A 24,474-nucleotide genomic window follows, 5' to 3' on the forward strand; every position below is an offset into this window, starting at 1 on the left:
GGGGCCAGGGGTGTTTGCTTAATGTGGTAGGAATTTGCACTCTAACCAGAATAAAAAGTGTTTGGAAATTCCCTGGAGATAAGACAGCAAGTGTGACTGACAATGCAATGGGATATCTCGATGGAGAAATTTATTTTTACTTTTGCTTTTAAATGGATGTCTTAATATGGATTGTTCCTTTGTGTTGCAGTACATGAGAAGAGAGCAAGGACCACATAATGCCAGTTGTTACTGGCTTCAGGGAATGAAAGAAGGGCTCTATCTTCATGCTCTCAGTACAAGCCTGTGGTCTGGCAATTTCTATACAGCTCTCCTGCCCTTTACATCAGCTCAGGGTCAGACTTTAATGGTAAAATTTTCGTCTGTGTCACTCCAGGTGAGATGATTCGCTTGAGGCCACCCCAGGAAGTTGTATGTGCAGGTTCACACATCTTTTCAGGATTAAGAGAGAAGTGTGTTTTAAGCCTAGCGTAGAGTACAGTACAACTGCATGAAATGAATCACAGGGCCTGCAACTTCTGCTGCATAAAACAATAGAGCTATTTCTTTTGATGATACAATAATAATAACAATAATCTTAGACAATTATAACAGTAAAGAAGAATTGCTCCTAGCCAAGCTCTTCTTTTCAGCCTTTAACCTCACATTTCTTCATTTGTTTTACAAATGGAAAAACCTCTCTGGGTCTCTTTATTGCACAGAAAACAGGAAAAAGAAAATACATGCTGGGATTGTCATCACGACTGATGGTGTCTAGTCAGTTTAACAGTTTTCCAATAAATTTGTAAAAATCTGGTGCTGTGTTATTTCAGATTAAAACGTGGGGCAGCACTTGTTTCTTCTGTTGTCAAGACAAACTCTCCATTTTGAATGTTACCCCTCATGACCCCACTTTTGACCTGGATAGCTAAGCCCTGATTAATCTGAAATAATGTAGCCAAGACCTTGGGCCAGGACAGTCCATGTCTAGAAAATCTGGAAAATACTGGACAAGCAATGTGATGATAGTGACGAGTCAGGGACATCTTCCACTGCTACGTATGTTCCCCGCTGCTCTTGGAAGTCAGATGCATAAGGCTGTGTGTTAGGCATGCACTTGCAGAGGGCTGGGATTTGGAGAGGACGGATAGCACATGTCTGCGGTGCTTCAGGCAGCATCAGAGGAAACCCTAGGAAGCACGTGCATCCCAGAAAAATGATTTAGATATCACTCTGTGGTCACAGGGTGTGATCTGTACATTTTGTTCATCCCCAGGAATGCACTGCAAGTAAAAACAAAAAATAAAGGGAGGCTCTGCCTATCACACAGAGACAGTCCAATGTGTATGCTCTGTAGTGTAATGAAGTGCCTTGCAAGGCAAAATGATGGGAAGGAAGGAAGATGGGGACAGAGCCGATCCTCCCCCTGCTGAAGAAATGACTTGCATGTAATGTGGGAGAAATCATTTCCCCACATTGTCACCATTCCTGTGCCTTCCCATACCCAGTTCCTGAGTGGAAGGTAGGGCTTCCTAGGTTTGATCTGCCCCATTGCCTTCAGCTTGTGAAGAACAAAATGAAGGCTTGGTGCCATTTCTCTCTTCCATCTCCACAGATGTGAGGTGTGATCACCAATGCAAATAATTTTACAACTGCCTCTGGTTTGAGCTGAGCCTGGGTTGGAAAGCTGTTTCCATTCAGTGAGCAGTATACAAGTTGTATTTAAGTGAGATGGTGACTTCCCTCCGTTATTCAACATTTACATAAGCAATTTGCAGCTAACCAAGCAGCATCCTCAGCAGAAGATACATAAAGATTCTGGGAATCTTTCCCCACCTGTCCAGTGGGATGATTGTCAATACTCTGTGGTAAATACATTACTTCTTGTTAAATAAGAGATTTTAATGCCAAGGATCTCAACTTGCCAGTGCCTCATAAATATGATATTTAGGATATTTCACAAGGTTAAAAGTATACAAACTGGACAGGCTTAGAAGGAAACATACAAGGGAAAATGGGATTTCAAGCTACTTTGACTTTAAACAGCATTCATGTATTAGCATGTGAATGTAGTTACTCTTGGGTCTATAAAAAAATTTTACACTGCATTGACTTATACTGTGCATTGACTTTTGGGACTCTAAAAGCTGGTTAGTGAGCCTACCAGGGGTGGCGCCCCGCTAGACCTTCTCTTCACAAACAGAGAAGGACTGGACTGGTTGGTAGAGTCCCTTGGGAGGCGGTTCTTACGGGCAGAGGGGTCCAGGAAGGCTGGGCGCTCTTCAAGAGGGAAATCTTAATGGCGCAGGAACGGTCTGTCCCCACATGCCCAAAGACAAGCTGGTGGGGAAGAAGACCAGCCTGGCTCAACAGAGAATTGTGGCTTGAGCTTAGGAGAAAAAAGAGGGTTTATAATCTTTGGAAAAGTGGACAGGCCACTAGGGAGGACTATAAGGATGTTGCGAGGCTGTGCAGGGACAAAATTAGAAAGGCCAAAGCTCATCTGGAGCTCAATCTGTCTACTGCCGTTAAAGATAACAAAAAATGTTTTTATAAATACATCAACACAAAAAGGAGGACTAAGGAGAATCTCCATCCTTTACTGGATGCGGGGGGAAACTTAGTTACAAGAGATGAGGAAAAGGCGGAGGTGCTTAATGCCTTCTTCGCCTCAGTCTTTAGCAGCAATACCGGTTGTTCTCTGGATACCCAGTACCCTGAGCTGGTGGAAGGGGATAGGGAGCAGGATGTGGCCCTCACTATCCACGAAGAACTGGTTGGTGACCTGGTACGGCACTTGGATGTGCACAAGTCGATGGGGCCGGGTGGGATCCACCCAAGGGTACTGAGAGAACTGGCAGAGGAGCTGGCCAAGCCACTTACCATCATTTATCAGCATTCCTGGCTATTGGGGGAGGTCCCAGTTGACTGGCGGCTAGCAAATGTGACGCCCATCTACAAGAAGGGCCAGAGGGCAGACCCGGGAAACTACAGGCCTGTCAGTTTGACCTCAGTGCCAGGGAAGCTCATGGAGCAGATTCTATTGAGAGTCATCATGCAGCACTTGCAGGGCAAGCAGGCGATCAGGCCCAGTCAGCATGGCTTTATGAAAGGCAGGTCCTGCTTGACGAACCTGATCTCCTTCTATGACAAAGTGACGCGCTGGGTGGACGAGGGAAAGGCTGTGGATGTGGTCTACCTTGACTTCAGCAAGGCTTTTGACACCGTCTCCCACAGCATTCTCCTCAAGAAACTGGCTGCTCTTGGCTTGGACTGGCGCACGCTTCGTTGGGTTAGAAACTGGCTGGATAGCTGGGCCCAAAGAGTCGTGGTGAATGGAGCCAAGTCCAGTTGGAGGCCAGTCACTAGTGGCGTCCCCCAGGGCTCGGTGCTGGGGCTGGTCCTCTTTAACATCTTCATCGATGATCTGGACGAGGGCATTGAGTGCACCCTCAGTAAATTTGCAGATGACACCAAGCTGTCACCCTCTGCTTGAGGGTAGGAAGGCTCTGTAGGAGGATCTGGATAGGCTGCACCGATGGGCTGAGGTCAACTGCATGAAGTTCAACAAGGCCAAGTGCCGGGTCCTGCACCTGGGGCGCAACAACCCCTAGCAGAGCTACAGGCTGGGAGATGAGTGGTTGGAGAGCTGCCAGGCAGAGAAGGACCTGGGAGTGATGGTGGATAGTCGGCTGAATATGAGCCAGCAGTGTGCTCAGGTGGCCAAAAAGGCCAACGGCATCCTGGCTTGCATAAGAAACAGCGTGACCAGCAGGGCTAGGGAAGTGATTGTTGCCTCTGTACTCGGCTCTGGTGAGGCCGCACCTTGAGTACTGTGTTCAGTTTTGGGCCCCTCGCTACAAGAAGGACATGGAGGTGCTTGAGCGGGTCCAGAGAAGGGCGACGAAGCTGGTGAGGGGCCTGGAGAACAAGTCCTATGAGGAGCGGCTGAGGGAGCTGGGCTTGTTCAGCCTGGAGAAAAGGAGGCTCAGGGGCGACCTTATTGCTCTCTACAGGTACCTTAAAGGAGGCTGTAGCGAGGTGGGGGTTGGTCTGTTCTCCCACGTGCCTGGTGACAGGACGAAGGGGAATGGGCTTAAGTTGCACCAGGAGAGTTTTAGGTTGGATGTTAGGAAGAACTTCTTTACTGAAAGGGTTGTTAGACATTGGAACAGGCTGCCCAGGGAAGTGGTGGAGTCACCATCCCTGAAAGTCTTTAAAAGACATTTAGATGTAGAGCTTAGGGATATGGTTTAGTGGGGATTGTTAGTGTTAGGTAGGACTCGATGACCTTGAGGTCTCTTCCAACCTAGAAATTCTGTGATTCTGTAAATTGCCCATGTACTTGAGTGTGAAATGAAGTCTGAAAATGGACCATGGCAAAATAAAATGCTTCTGGAGCTCATGTGCTTATCTCATGCATACAGGAGTATTTGATAACACTGCAGCTTCTGATTTGCATTAAAAACAATAAGTGGGTTGGCTATTACCCTCACATAGTTCACAGTGCAAAACAGATGTGTAAATGGGTGACCAGCCACCTCCCCACTTCATGATTTTCAGTCTTTGGAGTGTGTTAGCAATGTATTTCTATTTTCCTTAAATTTCAGACTCTATTTGAATGGAAAGAGAAGGGAGAAGAGCACTTTCGGAGCCTGGGGGTCAAAGGACTGAGTCTGGTAATGAGGTCCATCAGACTCATGGTCTCCAGTGTCCCTGGAGCAGAGACTCAGCCTTGCTGCCCTTCCCAGCAATTCATGTTCTTGCTACTGTATTTCTAAACCAAGGGGTTCAAAGCAGAGTTAGGAAAATACATGGTTTTAAAGCTGTTTCTGAAGATATATAGCTCAGTGAAGGACCAGATGGAGGAGGGTTAGGGGGTACGATCTCGTAAATTGTCCCTGGTGAGACTATGGATGTATGCAGCATTATTTCACTGCTGAAAACAAATATAATGTATTGCTGCAGAGCCAGATTTTGGGCTAGGAAAGTTGGGTAGAGATCTTTGCCTGGAGCTCTCTGTGAATCTCCTTTCTTTCTAGTGAAACTGGACTGATTTATGATTGTGTCTGGAAACTAGCAGTGGCCCAACATGGATCCAGATCCAGAGGCAAATGTCCTTAAAATTGAGTGTTCCATTGTGTGTATGTGCGGATGTGCTTATGGGGGATGGAGAATGAGTTTAGTTTGTTACTAAATTGGAACAGATGTAGGGTCTGGTATTGAAGATTTTGGTTCTCCTTGTCTTGTGGAAACAATGCTATGCTATCATTTCAGCTGGTGAGTTAGAGCTGGTGTGAGACTTAGGTTTCAGCTTTTTTCTGAGGTTTATCTAAACTGAAACACAAAATATAATTTGAATGTTATGGTCTCAGAAAAAAAAAAAAAAACAAACAAAATGGAAGTGAATGTTGGTAAGAAATGTTAATATTCCAAGGGACAGAAACCTTTCAAAGTCTCTCGTTCTTCAGTGCTGTTCTGAGTTGGTGAGGCTGTGAACAGGTTGAGATCATGTATCAAAAAGTAGATAACTGCTTATCCTATGTATGATAGAACTGAAAAGGATATAGTTTATTTTTGTAAGACTTACTCTTCCTATTCGCTATTTTGAAATTTGGCTAAGGAAAATCATATCTGAAACAAACATAAAAGCAGCATACAAGAGAAAAAATAACGAACTTATAGACTGAAAGGGAACATTTTATTCTCCCCAAGTAATTCATGCCATTTTATGGTTTATTTAAAATGAAGTAGTCAGTCCTGGCGGGATAGTGAGTAATTTGGCACAGGTGTTCAGTTACATCCATGGAGAAAAGAAACAGCTCTTTTTGGAGACAAGTCAGTATGTGAGTATGAGAGAACTTTTTCAGAGCTGGTCGTGTGGGATGAGACGTCAAAAGCAGCTGGTGCTGGCCAACCTTACCTGGCATTATAGACAAAAAGTTTTACCCTGGGACAGAGTTGTACCAACACAAAGTGTTTCTGGAAAATTTTAATCATGAAAGAACCTTCTTTTCTCAAGCCAGGCAGTGTCCTCTTATAACAAACTTCTTAGAAGAAGGGAAAAGTTGGTCTGAGGTTAACCACCACATGCCCAGCTGGGACCAACTCAGAGATGATCAATGTGGAAATGTTTACAATATACCCCCTTAGCTGAAGCTAGAGCTTTTTGCTTAATATCCAAATATCATTATCAATGTCTTAAAAATTCAGTTAGCCATCTGCAAGTCCAAGCTACAATTTTTATTTAACAGTGGCATCAAAAAGCCTTCCTCACATGTTAACATCTTAGGGTGTTAGTGTCAAACATGGTAAGAATCTCATTGATACCCTCAAAAAAGTTTTCATTTTAAAGATGTATATTCCTTTATTTTTAAAGAATTTTGGAATGGTTTCTCCCATATAGAACAATTATACATTGTTCTGTCAGTAGAAAACTTCATTGGATAATAAAGTAGTCTTCTTTGCTGCTATAACTTACCCATCAAACTACTTCTTCCACTAACATTTCCATTGGATTGAAAAGTGATCATATTAAGAAAAGAGAGGAAATGATAATGGGTTGTCTGTAATATTTCCTATCTGCAAGTATCATGTTCTCCAGCCTTTCTCCTTGTTCTTGAGGAATGTACAGTCAGATTGCACAAACCTAGCAGAATCAGGACAGAACTGCTTACATGGAGTACCCTGTGGAGCTGATAGTACACACAGCAAGAAATTGTTTTAGGACTTACTAGATGGCATGTTGCCTAGGAGGCAGTGCTCTAGTATAATCATCAGGATGCCTTATAAAAACAGATCTGAAGGAGTACAAAGGAAAGCTATTTGCAATGCACTGCAATACATTTTATTGAGTGTACACAACCAGGAAAGGTATGTTCTGTACTTCTGAGCACATCTGTAGACACCCCTACAAGTATATACCCAAGGAAGTATTCTTTTCCTAATGTGAAATAAAGACCAAAAAGTAACAGCATGTGGGCATAAAACTTAATGTGACATTTTGCATAAAAAGTAAAAGGGGGTGATACTCTGTTTTCATTTTCCTAACATTTAATTTTGACCACCTCAAGTCTTCCTGCACTTTAAGTTAACTACAGCCTTTTTGTCACATCCCGTCATGCAAATTGTACAACATTTCTGTGAGATGATAAACAGGTGTTAGTTTTCATTCTGGCGGCAATGGCATTTTGGTGCAGGATGAAATAATCCTACCATTAAATAAGAAGCTCACAGTGGTGTTGTGAAGCTTAATTTGTTTGGAAAATGCTTTGCAGTATTCAGATGAAAGGCACTCTGGATATTCAAAGTATTATTACTGCACAGCTGGAGGTCTACACACTGCAGATGTTTCTTCCATGCTGTTGCATGGTTACTTAAGTGGCTTCTCTGTGCAGATGTTCAAAAGTGAGTATGCACAACCTCCTCTGTCTGTGTTTTTTGACACGGATTTTATTGCTGCTTGACTTTTGATCTTAAAAAGAATATTCCCTCACTGGTGAGGCTTTTTTTTTTTTTTTTTCCCCTTTTTTTTCCCCCCAAAGCTAGTAGGTGCTATGTGAGCGTGACTATGTCCTTGTTGGTTCAGCCCTTGTTGCAAATGACAGCATCTGCAGATATTTACTGTGTGCCTTTCTCTTTAGCCTCCATTTCCTTCTGTGGCTTTTACTCATTCCCACAGTGTTTGACTCCAGGGATTCTGCCTCTTCTGTTAATATTCCATCACCATCACTCTCTTCATGCAGACATGATGATTCCCTTTGTACTCTTTGCCCAGATGGGATCAAGGACTTTGTTGCCTCCTGATTCTTTCTTTCCGTGGCTGCTGCTACTGTTGCATAAAGGGATCGCTAAGAACCACTGGGCTTGACATTCACAACAGGATAATCTCTGTAAGTAGATCTTAAGATATGAAGAAATTCTTAATGCATAAATAGTGCTATTCTTTACTTGTAAGTGGAGAGACGTATAGTCCGACAACAGTTGATATCCACGTGGAGTGTGCTGAAGATGCACAAATCTCCATGGAGATGCTATATGATTTCATTAATCCATTTGGCAAGAAAGACAGTGTTAAAATTTATGATCATCTTGTTGTGTTATAATTTTAGCAAATGGCAAGATATTAAATGCAACACAAGGGTGACTGAGTAAACAAGACCTTGTTTAACCTGAAGTCCAATAGACAGCCTGTTGCATTACTGACCTAGGACTAAAACAGGATCAAATCTGTATATACACTCTGGAGAGTTTTTTCTGAATTATTTGAAAAATAGTTCTCTCTGGGCAACATGTTCAAGAACCACCATGTTGCATCTCAGAGGAATGAGCCCTGGCCACATATCTCTGGGAGAGACTCTGGGAAAGCAGAGGCTCAAAGTTTGCATCCAGACAAATAACTTCAGAGAGTAGCACTTCCTACAGAATTTACCATGAATCAAAGCAGTAGGTGCAGTCTTTACCCAGGAAAGGTAAGTCGGAAGATGAGACACCTGGTGAAGACAAGACTTGCTACATTGTAAGGCTAATTGTGTCTTAAAGACGGTCATTTTCCCTGATTTTTAAGTGTGTAACAATTTGCCAATGCTGATTAAATCTCCTAAATGACATCTCTGGAGACCACAGCTACTTTTTATACACAGACTGATATGACATAGGTATAAATATATACATTTCTGTAGACTCCTATGATCCTACCAAAGTGCCTCGTCCTTTTTATGGTTTCATTTTGGTAGGTACAGCTTTCATTCTGTCTCTCTAATGTCTCTGAACTGTAAGAGTTGCTATTGATATGTGTAATAGCATCTTCCACATCTTTGCATGCTCCCAGGGGACAGACTTACGGTACTGCCCCATCTTTTTTGTTTTCTCCTGGACTACTGGTATTGCTGTTATTCCTCTTCTTTCAATGCAGCTATTCCTAATAGTCATATGGCCTGCATTACTGAAATGGGAGATGGAAGAAGGAAAGGAAGGAAGGTGGGAGGGAAGGATGAGTTTCTAGTGTCTTCTCATTGCTCAGTTCATCTCCCCTGATTCATAACCAGTGCCTCCTCCCTTCCTCTGATATATTCCTTTGCTCATTCTGGTTAAGTATCTCAGCTGAAATCTAGTGATCATATGGGTAACATTTGGGTGCATATCATCTTGTTCATTACGATGTGATTCTGTTTGATTTACTCATTGCTTGGTAATAAAAGTTTCTTCTACACATGATAAAAATTGCGTTAAATTACTGGCACCAGAATAGTGGCTGAAAATCAATCAGGCAGGAGGGTTTTTTACTCCTGCCACTTTGGCTTGAGATTGAAATGTTTCATACAGTAGCTCTGCTAGGAATAAGCTGGGCTTCCTTACTAACATAATAAAATGCAGACCATCCTGAGGGGATGAGGGAGTTGCATTCCAAAACTTGTACTGCAAGCGACCAAAGCTTAATGGAAAACTTTGAAAAGATTCTATTAAAAACCAATTTTCCTTCTATATATCATACACTCTATTTTATGCTTTCCCTGCTCCCTCCTTTTTTCCTTACTGGCACAAAAACAGGATCTTTGTTTTGACAGAGCTAATCCGCTCATGCTTTCATACGGGCCCTCAGGCTCCCCACCTGTGGAAAGATCCATGGGAGCAGAAAATCTACCAAGTGGGTGCCACATGCTCACCTCAAAGGGAAGAAATCTGTGGCCTCCCAGAAGTATGGACTCTAAACCTTGCGGTTCCTAAGGACCCATGGAGAACATAACTATGAAGCCTGTGTAACCTCCAGCAACAGCTTTTTCTTCCTTATTACCTTCTCGGATTTCCCTCTGCTGTCAGCTGGGCTTCTTTAGGAGAGATGCTGCACTGGCTGCTTTGCCAAGCTGAGCTGCTTCCCTGTTTCTGACGGTGGAAAGTCAGAAACAGGGAAGTAGCCTGTTTCTGACAGGAGTAGCCTGTGCTGACAATTTCTACCCACAAACCTCACTGGTGAGAAAGGTTGAGAGTAGCTTGCAACCACTGCCAAGTTTGACAGCAAGCTTCATAACAAACTGGTACTGCTCTGAGATCTTTCTGCTGTTTCTATGGGGAGGCCAGGGAAGATTTTATGGAGTTAAAAGTGATAGAGAGAGAATGAATTGCTTTATGGCTCCATCAGGCAACATCCTCACAGTGGCTAACACCAGGCACAAATCTGCTTGGTAGAGACTCCACTTAGCCAACAAAAAGAAGCAAAGTCAAATTCAGATGCTTAGGACTTTTTATACAAGACAAACCCCAGAAGTAATCTTAGCGTGTTACCTTCACCACTGGGCATCACCAAGAGAGTAGCAGAAAAATAACTCAGAAGTGTGGACCTAATGAGGTTGTGATCGTTTTGTGATAGGGAGGATTTGCTCATGGTCATGGCCAACATTTCACTTTAAAGACTGATGATTCGCATCAGAGCTCTCTTTGTATTTAGCCGAGTAAAGTACTGTGCCTGAGCCAACACACTGAAAGGTAAGTTTGTCATGAAGGAGAACAAACCTTGGCTCTGTGTCCTTGCATCATCTCATTCCACCTCACCCAGAATTAGGTCATTCTGACTTTATAATATCCTTGTGGGTTCCTGTGGCTCCTGGGCAAGGCCAATATGTTGTGGAGTCACTATGTCTAGTACAGGAAACTTTAATTCATAGCATTTTAATTCAGGAAGATTGAATTTAATGTATAACCATGCCCTGAAAGCGTCTGGATCCTTCAAAGCCTTGAAGTACAGCAAGAAAAGCTGATGATGGTTCTGATTCTTGGCTTCTGTGTTGTCAGTAGGAAAATTACCATTGATTTCACCGGAGCCAGCATTTCAAGCACAGTATTTTCAGGCTCTGTATGGTGTTTTACAGTTGAGATCTTGCACTAAGGTTAAAGAACTGCTGTAGCACACAGAGCATCGCTTATCTAAAGCTTTCTTTATGTGAAGTGCAGACTAAGCCAAAACTGACCATAGATCAGAGACTAGAAGCCAGCTCCCTTACTCCTGGCTGAGTGCTGGGCCACTGTCAAGCTGTTACGCTCACTCTCTGCTCTGTTGAAACTGGAACAAAACCATGACAGCACTGCCACTCTTTCAAGACAGCCTGGCTCTGTGGATGAGAGGCCCTCATGGTCGAGATGCCGGTTGAGCTTATCCCTGCCAATGACCATGCAGCCTTGGAAACATGTGGAGTAAAAGCAGATGTGTCTGAAGAAATGTAAAAGGAGGTACTAAGTCTCCAGCATTGCCAGGATGCATTGACAGGGTCAGGGCAACCAAGCCAGGACCACAGCTTTAGATTCAGGTGTATGAACTCTGCCTAAATCATACTTTAATGTGCCTACATCTTCCTATGGGTCTGGGCCAAGACCACACAGGAAGTCATAAAACTGGGAAGAGAGTGTTTTTTGAATGTTTCAATTCAGGTAAGTTGGCCCTTGTGCCACTTTTTGCAAGTCCTCTTTCTAGCCCATTATCTTTGATGATGAGCAAAGAGTGAAACTTCTGAGATTAAATGCAATGAGTGTGCGTGACATGGTGGTAGTGTGACATGCTCATGGTAAATCTAACTTTGCTGAAATAGGATTTTGGCTTCTGCTTTGTAAAGGAAGCAAGATGAGGAGGGAGGCTGTTTTCTAAGTAACGATCTCCTGTCTACTCTTTCCCTTACTCTCTCTCATATTCCATCTGGAGCCAGCAACTTTTTAAATGCTCTGCAGCCACCTAGAGGAAAAATATGCTTGATCAAAGTTAATTTCATACGGGTGAAGCCACAGAGTGGGCTCTGCAGAGTTTAAGAATGAGAGTTTCAAAACTAGCCAGCCTGTTTGTTATTATATCACAAGGCCTCCTTGGATATATATACAGGGAATCATCATCAAAAGCTGAAGATAACTTCAGTTTACATTTACACTTTGGAAATATTTCCTGTGTCATGTTCTCATTGTGCTTGTTATTGGATATGGCATATTTTTATGATAGATAGCGTAGCAGAACCGCAATATATTTAGTTGTTCGAGAGTAGGAGATGCCTTGCTTTTTATTTTAGAAGATTTAAATCTTGTGGTATTTTATATGGCTATTTCATGACTATGGCAATATGTAGATGGTTTGTGTTTCTCTAAGGTAATGACTTTAAAATCTTTCAATAATTTTTGAGGTTCTATCTAGGATGTTTATAAACTCCTGACAACTCTGGCTTTTCTTGGATGAGGACTGTCACACAGAATACACTAATGGGCTCTCTGTCTACTACAGTGAAAGTTTATGCAGTCATATTAGATTAATTTGCCATGTTCATTTGCACTGTAAATATAAAAAACAAAATTAAACTGCTGATTGAAAGAACCACTTGAATGCTATGAATTTAAATATTAAAGCTTTTTTTTTTTTTTTTTTTTTTTTTTTCCTGGGTTGCAATGACTGTTGTTTTCTCTCTGTAGGTAAGATATGACAGTTCACTCTCTGCTTGAAGAACTAGAAACTAGGTGGAATCTTCTTTAAAAATAGAGTCTAGGCACAGAGAAAAAGATAAAATTTTATGTCAATTATATAATGCAAAAGGTGCAAAATAAGGTGCATTTTCTGTGGTAGCTATGCCAAAGGACACTGCAAATTCCCTCATGGATTAACTCAGTTGCAAGGCAAATTCACATTAGCAGTGTAAGTGCTAGGCTAGGCAGGTTTCTCACAGAGTGAGAAAAACAAAAGTGTAAAAGTATTAGTATGGATATTCAGAAGGTCCACTAAGACATTGTCCCTATCTTTTCCTCTCATAAGAAAGACTTGATTACACATCTGAAATGCCAGTGGTCAGTTGAAGTAGCTTGAATACTGATGTGTTATTTCAGAACACGATAAATAATAAGGAATCTCATTGGTTTAAGAAATCCAAAATAGAAGATTGTGAAATTTGGGGATTTGTCTAGGTTGTGGGTTCTGAGGAGAGACGATGGGGTTCTGGGTGCAGAAAGTAGGTCAGTGTGGCCCAAACACTGCAGCAGTGTTTACAGCCACAGCCATAGGGAATCAGTGACGAGCAAATAGGCTGCAGTCCTTAGGTCACTGGGACTGTGAAAGATGGGATTTTTGTTAGAAAATCCCCTAGGAGGTGACTTTCTTTCTGAATATTAAGCCCTCAGGGCACCAAGACTGGTTGCCAGACAGCTTTCAACAAATGCATGATCTGCTGTATTGGGTAGCATATTTTTTACTAGTTATGTGATGCACATTTGCAAGTGTATGACTGTGGATATAAACTGAAGAAATACGTGTCCTCAGAAACCAGGTTCCAGTTTTTGAACCTCCAGTGTCATGTTCCAGGTGATACTTCTAACTATGCATCTGTATCTTTTTGTTGGTCCAAACTTTTTTATTGCATTTTGCCTCTTAATAATTATTTTGGAAACTGTCTGTTCTACAGCAGTTATTATGGTCCTTGTTTTTTCCAACCAGATATATAAGCTATAGAGCATACAACATACAGGCAGCCAAATGTTTTTGTTTGTATGTTTGTTTGCTTTGCTTTTTTTTTTTTTTCAGTAATCCCACCAAAAAAAAAAGAAAAAAAAGTGGAACAACTTGCATGCATACTGCTTGAGTAAGCAAGTAAAAGAAGGCAATTATTGACAGGCATGTTTCAGTGTGGTATTGGGCACATACTTGAAATGCTGTGTGTCTTCTTTGTTCCAGTAATTCTGGATGCAAAATGCTAATCCTGTGTGCACAGGGAAGTTGTTTTTAACAGTTTCACTTTGAGGTATGTGCTATGTGTGAACTCAGACTCAAACCAAAGTGGTTGAGTTCTCATACATACAACTATTTCTTTCGAATGTCATGACTTTAAAAGTTACACTTTGCATGCCCCAGCAAAACTGAAACAGAATAGCAGGGGAAAACCTTTTCCCACTTTCTGAAAGAGTGAGAGTACAAGGGGTCAGCTCTTCCAGGGCTCTGTGCGGATGGCATTTCTCTATTCTGCCAGAGATTTTTAGCAAAAATCCACTCCCAGTAAAGGTGGCAAGTCAGCTGCTCAACTGCATTGTAACCTTCAGCTCTAGGAAATATTCTGAGTCATACCAGATGCTTCTTGGAGCCTAGCATGGGACTTCATTGTCTTCCTCAGTCATGGCTCAGCTATTTCCCCATGGAGGGATTTTAGCCATCCTTTCCATTCTTAGGACCAGAAAGAACATTTAAACCCACAGATGCCTGTAAGGTCCAAGCACAAGATAGAAAAAGCCTATTTGAGACATTGGGGGAAATACGAAGAAAGAAGTAGGGAAGGTTGCTCTTCTGTTTTGCTCTTTATTTGGTTCTTCCCCCTTCTCTCCTTTTAAATGGCTTTACCACTGCTACTACATAGTCAGGGAAGATTATAAATATGATGTCAGAGTAGTGCTGTCTTGAGAACTTTAATTTGATACAGTTTTAGAAAATGTTCCAGAATGTTTTCATTGTTCATTTTACCATATTCTTGTGGGTAATGTTGGTTAAGGCAATAAAATGCAAATCTGGCACAGTATACTCTTTTTTTTATAAAGGTTAAAAATACACATAGAACACTCTTTTTGGCATTTTCCAAAGGCTTTTGGATAATACTTTTAGCAGCATGTGGTACAGGCTTATGGTGATATTGTGCAGCACAGTATGCTTTTTCAGAAGTCTGCATGTACCTTCACTTATTCAGTGTCACTGGAAAATATCATTTTTGCTTACACTTTTTGAAGAAAGCATGGGTTCTGACTACTTTTATAGGAGCTGGATATGCAAAGAAATCAAATTTGAATTCACAGAATCACAGAATTTTCTAGGTTGGAAGAGACCTCAAGGTCATCGAGTCCAACCTCCAACCTAACGCTAACAGCCCTCAACTAAACCATATCCCTAAGCTCTACATCTAAATGTCTTTTGAAGGCTTCCAGGGATGGTGACTCCACCACTTCCCTGGGCAGCCTGTTCCAGTGCCTCACAACCCTTTCAGTGAAGAAGTTCTTCCTAACATCTAACCTAAAACTCCCCTGGCTCAACTTAAGCCCATTCCCCCTCGTCCTGTCACCAGGCACGTGGGAGAACAGGCCAACCCCCACCTCGCTACAGCCTCCCTTGAGGTACCTAAAAAGAGCGATAAGGTCACCCCTGAGCCTCCTCTTCTCCAGGCTGAACAAGCCCAGCTCCCTCAGCCGCTCCTCGTAGGACTTGTTCTCCAGGCCCCTCACCAGCTTCGTCGCCCTTCTCTGCACCCGCTCAAGCACCTCGATGTCCTTCTTGTAGCGAGGGGCCCAAAACTGAACACAGTACTTGAGGTGCGGCCTCACCAGAGCTGAGTACAGGGGGACGATCACCTCCCTAGCCCTGCTGGTCACGCTGTTCCTGATACAAGCCAGGATGCTGTTGGCCTTCTTGGCCACCTGAGCACACTGCTGGCTCATATTCAGCCGACTATCCACCATCACTCCCAGGTCCTTCTCTGCCTGGCAGCTTTCCAACCATTCCTCTCCCAGCCTGTAGCTCTGCTAGGGGTTATTGCGCCCCAGATGCAGGACCCGGCACTTGGCCTTGTTAAACTTCATGCAGTTGACCTCAGCCCATCGGTGCAGCCTATCCAGATCCTCCTGCAGAGCTTTCCTACCCTCAAGCAGATCGACACACGCACCTAACTTGGTGTCATCTGCGAACTTACTGAGGGTGCACTCGATGCCCTCGTCCAGATCATCGATGAAGATATTAAAGAGGACCGGCCCCAGCACCGAGCCCTGGGGGACGCCATTAGTGACTGGCCTCCAACTGGACTTGGCTCCATTCACCACGACTCTTTGGGCCCGGCTATCCAGCCAGTTTCTAACCCAACGAAGCGTGCGCCAGTCCAAGCCAAGAGCAGCCAGTTTCTTGAGGAGAATTACTGTCTGTCTGTGCTATGTTGGAAATTACCAACAATAATTATCACTTTCATTTAAAACATCCTTTTCCCAAGTTGACTGAACTCCTCTAAATATCTTTTGGAAGGGTGCCTTGGCATGGCAGGGGTGGATGTGAATATCTTGTGTAATTCTGTTTAATTGACTCTGAGTGCCAAGTCTATCTCTGGAGCAGGAACAATGGCAGTTAAATTAGGACTCTTCGGTGTGAGTGTAAAGTGACTGCTGTGCCCAAGAAACCTTAAACCACATATAGCTCTATCCCTTTTGTGGAGATGTGTGTTTTACCATTTTATTTTTTTTCTGCTGGCCTCCTCATGGCAATACCATCCATGGTTGACTCGAATTTGCACAAAAATCAGGAACTGGGATGAAATTCGAACACATGATTCAAATGTTGCAAACTCCTCCTCAGAAACCAACCGAAAATAACTGTGATACTCTCAAGCATTCTCAAGCCAATAATCTATTTATAGGAATTAGATTTCCCTATGGAAAGTATATACCTGCGGTAGATTTGCTCTGCACTGCTCACAGAAGATGTGCTGTGAGTTCTTTCTCTGCTCCCAGGTTTTTAGAATTTTTTGATCCAGATCTTACCAGAAACAATGTGATGGAGTGTTGTTAACATTGTTATGGATGCCTTTAATAGATCCTCAATTTAAGGAAATGTTACCGTTGTTCTAATGTGTAGGAAATGCATGGAGGGTGCAGGTATACTTATCTGGTCTTGGAAGAAATGCTTTATGAAAATGACTGCCTTTGCTGCATGAAACAGTCTGTCCCCCAGGCAAATACTTTGAATGAATGCTCAATTGATGTAAAGACTTTTGTATTTCTGCAGCCTCCAAAATTACCTCCCTCATGAGTTATTTGCTGCTTCTGTATTAAAATTAGTAAATTCTGGAGAAAGCGAGAATGATCTCAAGGCTCTGATCTCAAGCCTCTCGGCCATAAAAAGACTCCAGCTGTAAATAACAAGCTTCAATACTTCAGTAAGATTAGACATGCACATACAGAGAAAATACAGTTTACAACAGGAACAGCATGAGCCTTTGCATTATATATTGGAGCATGGCTCATCTTCTCATTTTCTTACCTTGTAAAATAAGTTCTCTGGTGGGGGCCATAAATAATGGCAACTCCTTGAAACTTTATAGGAAAAACAGCCCATAAGAACTTTATTCTAATAATGGAGCTACTGATGGAAGCCATTGGTTTTTATTTTTCCTATGAAAGAGGAAAATGGAGGTCTAATTTTGGATCAGGAAAAATGAATCCTGAGTTTTGCTGCTCAATTGTGAGTACTTCAGTGTGGTTATAGGAACCCAGCCTCACAGTTGTGTAGATTTTGGCTATTTTCATAACCGGTGCTAAAATAGGCCAACATTGTACCAAAACTCCGATGTGGCATACTGGTAAGTTCTCATGATGAGTGTGTCTCACAAGTTGGTGGGACTGGAGATTAATGCTTCTCCCTAGGCCAATGACCCTTCAGTCAATGGAATTTGTAAGCATACAGCTTATGCCCAGTATGGAGGACAAGCCCTTACATGGACTGATGTCTGAATTTTCACGTATGTAAAATGGGGATGGTGATGCACCAACTCCAAGAGCTTCTGTAAAGTCTTCTGAGACCTAGTGGTGTAATGGTGAAGGGGAGGATGTTAGTGTTTTCTGTCTGCAGAAAGCCACTTCCTGGAAGTACCAAAAGGTCTGAAAAGTGCCCCCATTCCTGTTGAGAAATTAGGTTTCATATGTATATAATGCAAAAAGGCACAGTCCTTCCTGATATGACTGTTTGGATTTGTGTGCACTGCAAAGTGAAAGGAGGGACTGATGATGTTTAGGAAGTGACACTGAACATCTGCAATTTCAGTTCCACGTGGCACAGACTGAAGCTGTGGGATTCACTGCTGATCTTTCCTCCTTTTTTCACAGAACATGTAGCACAGGACTCAATTCTTTGCCCTTTGTGAGACTTGGAGACTTTCCATGGTTTAATGTGAAAAAGGGCTGTTGCTGAAGGAGCATACTCATCCAGTTCACTTTGAAGTTGTGGAAGCAGTGTGCGTATGTGTGTCTCCTTCAAGGGTGTGTCCCCCAGCTGCCGGATGCCTTCACTTTCATGGATTTCCCTCTGCAACAGTTTGTGATTATACACACCCAATTAACACCATCTCTAACACATACCCTGCAGGCAGCACAGGCAGCATCAAAAGGAATCACAGCGAGGCACTTAGTGCCAGTGGAGGATTGAGAGGTTCGGCTGTGCTCGGGTACTTATTTGGAGCTGGGGTTCACAACTGGTGCTAAATTAGGCCAACATTGGAGCTTGGGCTCCAAATAAAGTGTTTTTGAGAAGGGGGGCTCACAGGAAGAACAGTACTTCTTCCCTAGCTGAATAGGAACAGGTTCAAAGCCTCTTATTCATTGTGTTCTTAAGTGTCCACATGTCTCTCTGCACTGTACATCTTTCTCTGGGAGAACAGCATGTGAGCTGCATTATTTATCTCAAATACTATGCAGAGAAAATGGCTGAATAGCAAAAGTCTGCTTTGTTCCACATGTAGGTATGTATATGTACATATTACACTGGTCATTGGTAAGGTGTCTTATTAAAAGAGCATGTCAGCAAGAGAGTAGGGATCTGGGAAGCTGTGACTGAGTTTAAAGGATGAGTAATAGAGAGAAACAACATTTCTCACTGTCCCCTTGGACCTTCCTCGGATGGACTCTGGGGTTATTTCACTGTTAGACAAGTGTGTGTGATTTGAGTAAGAGGACTTAAAAATTATGTATATGCATAAATAATTATGTCAGTTTGCCTAAGATCAAAATTCCTGTCTTTTTTAAGCATCATGCTGTCCTGTTCCGAAAATATGATTCTGGGAGCCATTTCCTTACATTTGGTGGTGATAAGATTTTCTCTACTATTTAAGATGAGGAAACAATAGGACACCAGCACAGACAAATATTTTTTTAGAAATCTAAATATGTCCTTAAAATAAATTTATTTTGGACCACAACATCATTGCATTTTGATATGATTCCACTATGGGCAGAATTAAGGCTGATTCAAGTATTCTGGATGTATTTCCATAGCAGGTAAAACAGCTTAATTTTATCAGTGACTTCCACTGTGGTCTTCCTGTGGGATTCTTTCTATATGACTCTAATGGTTTGATGCTTAAGTTTCTGGAATGTATTCTCACTTTTAGTTCACTTAAAGCAAATGTTTTGTTCTTGGAAAAATCACAATACCCCAGAAGGCCTAAAGTCTCCTTCAGTGGGCAGTATGGTAACTTGACAGTATGGCTTCATTGTTGACGTAACTCCAACAATTTAGTAAACGAGTATTTTTATGTTGTTTGACCGGTCAGTTTAGAGTACAGATAAGCCCAAAGCCTCTGCATACATGCAGTTAGAGTTGCAGAATCTAAAAAAGAAGCTTGAATTGTGTCAGTCACTGGGGAAGGTGAAAAAAAGCCATAGGTATACTGAAGATTTTTGAAAGGGGAATTGGTGAGGACCGTACAAAAGAATAGGATTGTAAATTTATATAATGAAGCATCCCCTAATGACTCTCTAATATAACTGTAACAATAACTCTGAGAAATATAATTAAATACAAAAAGGATTCATAGTTGGAAAAAGAATTACAGAACCAGTGCCAAAGTTTGCCCATGGGACAGTGCCAACACTCCCTCAGTAGCCACCCCGTAGCAAAAGGGGGGTCCTTTCCCAGAACTGCCCTTTGACTGTCATGGTGACTTGGCACAGTTTCCCGCAGGGTGCACTGAAGGGAAGCAATGACTCTGTTGGCTATCAAACAGACCACATACTTGCTCCCTGCTAATTTGAGAAGTGATATAAAAAGACCCCTTCCTTCCTACCCAACTACCAATCCATCTAACTACAAATAATATTAATATTACTATTAATGCCTTAAACTTGCCACTAAGAAATTTCACAAGGAATAAAAAGGTTTTATTTCGATTGACTGGGCTTGGCAGTTGTGCATATAGTTTCCTTTACTATCTTCTTTCATAATTATTTAAGCTTAAAAATAATTAGAAATTGTAATTCATTAATAGAACATCTGCAGTCTGATGACTGGTCCTCAGCCAAGCCTAGGGAGTGAGCCAGCAGCTTTCACCAGGATAAAACACTTCAGGAAAATAAAAATTACACAAGCAATTAGGTGTGTAATGAATCAGAGTATTGTTTGTTTTGAATGTGGCATGCTACCTTCCTTAGTGAACACACATGCTGAACACCGTAGCAAATAATGCTGATCCCAGCCAAACTGCACATTTCATTCTGGAGCCTGCCTGGATGCCTACAGCCATTCCAATGCCAAGGGCTAATGGTGTAGCATCATCTAGCACATGCGTATAGCAGCTAAACTCAAACAGTGTGCTTGCCCTGCTGCCATCCTGCAGGCTGGGAACACTGCCCTCGCCTCCCTAATCCACAAAACCATGCCCGGGCTTGGTCATGAAGAGTACCATAAATGTGGTATTAATTAGAAAGACTGAGTGATTGATGGAGAGCCTTGAGATTTCCTGACCTGATGCAAGCACCTGAGTTAGCTGTCACTGCAGACGGTGGCATCCCCCTCTGAGTAATGCTAAGAAGTGCAGTTATGCTTCAAAAGCAGAAGTACCTCAGGCTTAGGGTTTTATAATTTCTAAGGCAGGAAGTCAGTGAACACATAACCAACCTGGCACTGGCAAGCATCCCTAAGCACCTTTGGCATTGAAAGTAAATCTTAGTGGGGAGCAGTAAAACACTACTAGCTAGCACAGAAATGATGAGATGATGGAATGGTATTTTGATTACTGACTTTATCTGTGGAGATAGTTACAGACCTTCTTTGTGATAATAATCTGCTGCAGTAGCAAACAAGCACCTATTTCCCTGTAAAAAGAGAAATACATATTCCAAATGGCATTGTGGATATGAAGTGGTTCCTGCTATGGGCAGAACAGAATGCTAGCAGGAGATCACAGGCACATTTAGGCCAAAGGAAACAGTGTGAACTTATTTAGTGTGTCATGTAAAAAGATTACCCTTTGTGCTTACACAAGGTCTTTTATCAGCTAACAATGTCAAACAAGGCCAAAGATATAGTGCTGATATGTTCCTTACAGCCTATCAGCTGTTATACCCAAGCAGCAACATCTGTTACTGGAAAGGATGTAAAGGGACCCCACCACAGAACTAAAGTGAAGCTACACTGCCCCTGGAAACTAAAGTTATTTCAGATGAAAACCACTGGTCTGTAAATGTGAACATTTTATATATATTTGATCCAAAGCAATTCTGTTTATGCATATTATGTATATATTGATAAATGCAGGACAGGTAACCTTTTTACATTAGCACTTATGTTGCTTATTTGTCACATTGACTTTTTAGGTAATTTCACGATGAGGATTCACCAACAGTAAAAATAAATAAACACTGATGGAAATGTTAAGCAGAACTGTCAGGCACAACCATATAAAAGGTCACTGAATCAGCCAGTAACTCTGACAAGGGAAAATATTCCTCTTAAAGGTGTGTTGTTGGCAGAAGGCAGAAACAAGTTTGTCCATGTTTGATGGTCCATTAATCCTCTCACCTAGTTTTAAATAGATCTCCCAGTGACTCCAAAGCATCCTACAGGCATTAGGGCTCCAGATTAATTTGCTGAGATGCTTGCTCCTTTTCCAGACACTAGCTATGGGGAAGGTTTCTGGAAAAGGAGGCCCATATCCATCTTTTTCCTAAAGACAGTTGAATTTTTGATCCACAGCAAGAGCAGTTAATATGGAGAGTTCATCTGTGACTTTAGTCCTTCTGGAGAACTTGTGCCTCTCACAAGTGTTGCCTTGATCTCTCAGGCACCCTAGAGGACCCTAGGGTGCAAGGTGCTCTTGCCCATTGACCCCCACAGTCCATGCATGGAACAGTCCCTGGAAAGCAGAAGAATGGAGGCCCTGACTGTGTCTTCCTCACACGGGCTGTGTGTCTTCCTCACACCTTGTCCCTCCCTCCACTTGGAGCAGCAGATACTTGGCAATTCTTAATTTGCATTTCTGTGTTTGCAGAAGCGTTTAAGCATTTTGCATATGCAGAAACTGTCAACTGCAAATCTACTGTCTCTTGCCAGTTGTATTTTAGATCTGTGCCAAATGGGCACATATTTTGGATTAGCTAACTTGAAATATAGTGGTGACAAATGCAGTAGCAGTTTTTCTTAGGGCCATGTTAGTAGCTTTGCTCCCTGACATGTTTTGTGGTGATTCCATCTTATGCAATGGAAGATGGTGCTATTAACAAGTGCCTGGGGGGTTTCCTAGCATAAGAACTGCTCAGCTATGCTGCATCAGCCTGTCTCCATTTAGTTGTGCATTTAGCAGTGTTGCTGCTGAGAAAACAGACATATAGCTGCTTTGGGGCCTTCAAAGTGGGGGGAAGCTGGAGGTGACCTGGAGAGAAGTTCTCATTCCTTGCATTGAAGGACATGTGCTCATTTCCTGCAGAAGTCACCCATTTAACACTGCTGCTTTGTTATTAATAGTATTATTACATTATAACTTTCCAGTAATGGGAAAGAAGCCTTTATCTTGTGTTGGTGCAAATCATTTTGGAGTTTGCTTCCTACCACTGTGGTCTTGGTCCTCTCTGCCTGGCATTTCTTGGTTCTTATTCTCACATCCCTGTTCCCATGTGGTTCTCTCCTTGTTGCTCTTAAGCCTTCTCTGCATTAGAACAGCACATCAAAAAAGAGACATGAAGTTACATTTGGCAGCAGAAAAGCAAATCTTTAAGTTTCTTGTTGCTTAGTTTTCTGTGACATCAGACTCTGTGTGACTGGAGAATAAATGATTCCAAACCTTGGTGAGATAATTGCTAAATCTTTCATTGCTTATTTGTTCCGGGGCTTTGTTCTGCAGGTCCTGTGTGACAGACATGTGCGAGTGTCCAGTTCATAAAAACTGCTATTGCGAGTCATTCCTGGCCTATGCTCGAGCCTGTCAGCGAGAAGGGTTGAAAGTCCAGTGGGTACCTGAGCAGCACTGTGCAGGTAAGAATTTTGGGATGGCATCTTTGTAACCCAGTGCTTAGGTTAATAGGCTCTTATCCTTTTACTGGTGGAGGATGATCAGAAATGACCTGGCTAGAACTGGAGTTACATCATCAGTGAAGTTATGTGCTGAGGTATGGAGAGGGACCTTACCAGGAACAATTCTGAATCATCAAATACTGCAGACGTTTATTTAGTTACAAAACTTGCCACTTCTAATGTTAGCTAGCATAATTTTATGTACTTTCTGGAAGAAGTGCATGCTTTTTTCTTTCAGAATATGTCCACATATGATTGCAGATAATGTTTAAACTCCTTTGACCTCCTGTTAAAGCACAGCTGTATTTCCTGAGACAAAATATATATATGATTGCAGAAGGTTCAACAAGGGAAGAAGAAAGAATGTCTTTAATGGTAATATCAAAATGCAGACATGCATTAAGTCTGGCACTTGGACCAAATTCTGCATGTGATTAGGACTGCATTAATTGCAAGTAATTGTGAGTAATTGCTTCCATGAGAAGCGGTGGCCTGTGGTCATAGTCACTTGAAGTAAAATGCAATATTACAGATTAATATTTCCCCTGATGATGGTCTCATTAATTTAGGACACTCTGTAATGGCCTCGGTTTGCCTGGAAATGTATTCAGATTTATGTAAAGCCATTGACAGCAGTTGGAAAGAAACGAGACAAAGATACTCGGTGCTGGTCAAAGAGCTATTGCTCTGTGGTCTATTTTGGTGATTGTGTGTGGCTCAGGGTCTACTCTCTCAACTTCAATTTCCTTTTCTGTTGTAGGCACAATAGCAGGAATGGGTGAGTGACAGAGCAAATTACATTTGATTGACTGTTCCCAGAAGGCTTATTTTTTCTTATGAAGGAACAGAACAATCCAAACAGGGTGTCAGTAAGTGAAAAGCACTGTTCAAGGATGTGGTCTCAGCACTAATAACATATACAATTTTAATCTATCGATCCAGTAGCAGATCCATGTGGAAACTGAAATAAGCAACCTGACTTTTTTTTTTTTTTTTTTTTTTGACCAAAGCTCTGCAGACCAAGACCCCACTATACAAGATGCCGTAAAATGAATAAAAACTCCAGTACTTGCCTTAAGGAGTTTATACAACTGTTGGCATATCACGAGTTCACTAATTGAGGCTTCTATTCACATTTTTTCTGTCATTTTACCAAGGGCAAGAACATTTTCTAAGGCAAAAAAAGTCTTTGAGTGAACATTATGAAGGAATTTAAACACACGTATTCCATTAAAGCTAATGAAAGAAGTTCTTAAATCCACCTGAGTTTTTTAACCTCAGTTCAGACTTCTAGAGGGGAAGGGGAAATCTTGTTAAGCAGAAAATATAGATAAACTCTATGTGGTCAAGTACCCTCAAAACACTTACTTTAGCATACAGTGTTAAATAAGTAGCACGATCTTCTATAGTGAGTTGTACGGTAAGCATTAAAGTGCATCCACTGCATCTGTAAAATGCGTCCATAT

The 24,474-nt window shown here is 42.0% G+C and overlaps 1 protein-coding gene across 10 annotated transcripts in view; it reads left to right on the forward strand.

Annotated features, from left to right (window-relative positions):
- Nucleotides 1-24,474, forward strand: part of BMPER (BMP binding endothelial regulator) — a 157,453-nt gene that overhangs the window by 127,735 nt on the left and 5,244 nt on the right. For 9 of the 10 annotated variants that reach the window (XM_084510369.1, XM_084510367.1, XM_084510371.1 and 6 more), the window contains one exon: nt 22,839-22,969. In XM_084510369.1, coding sequence (XP_084366495.1) covers nt 22,839-22,969 — 131 coding nt within the window. Of the gene's footprint in view, nt 1-7,756; nt 7,872-22,838; nt 22,970-24,474 lie in introns of all 10 variants that reach the window. The other variant, XR_014689856.1, reaches the window with a different exon arrangement.

Source organism: Aythya ferina (assembly GCF_964211825.1).
Source record: "Aythya ferina genome assembly, chromosome: 2".
Lineage (NCBI taxonomy): Eukaryota > Metazoa > Chordata > Aves > Anseriformes > Anatidae > Aythya > Aythya ferina.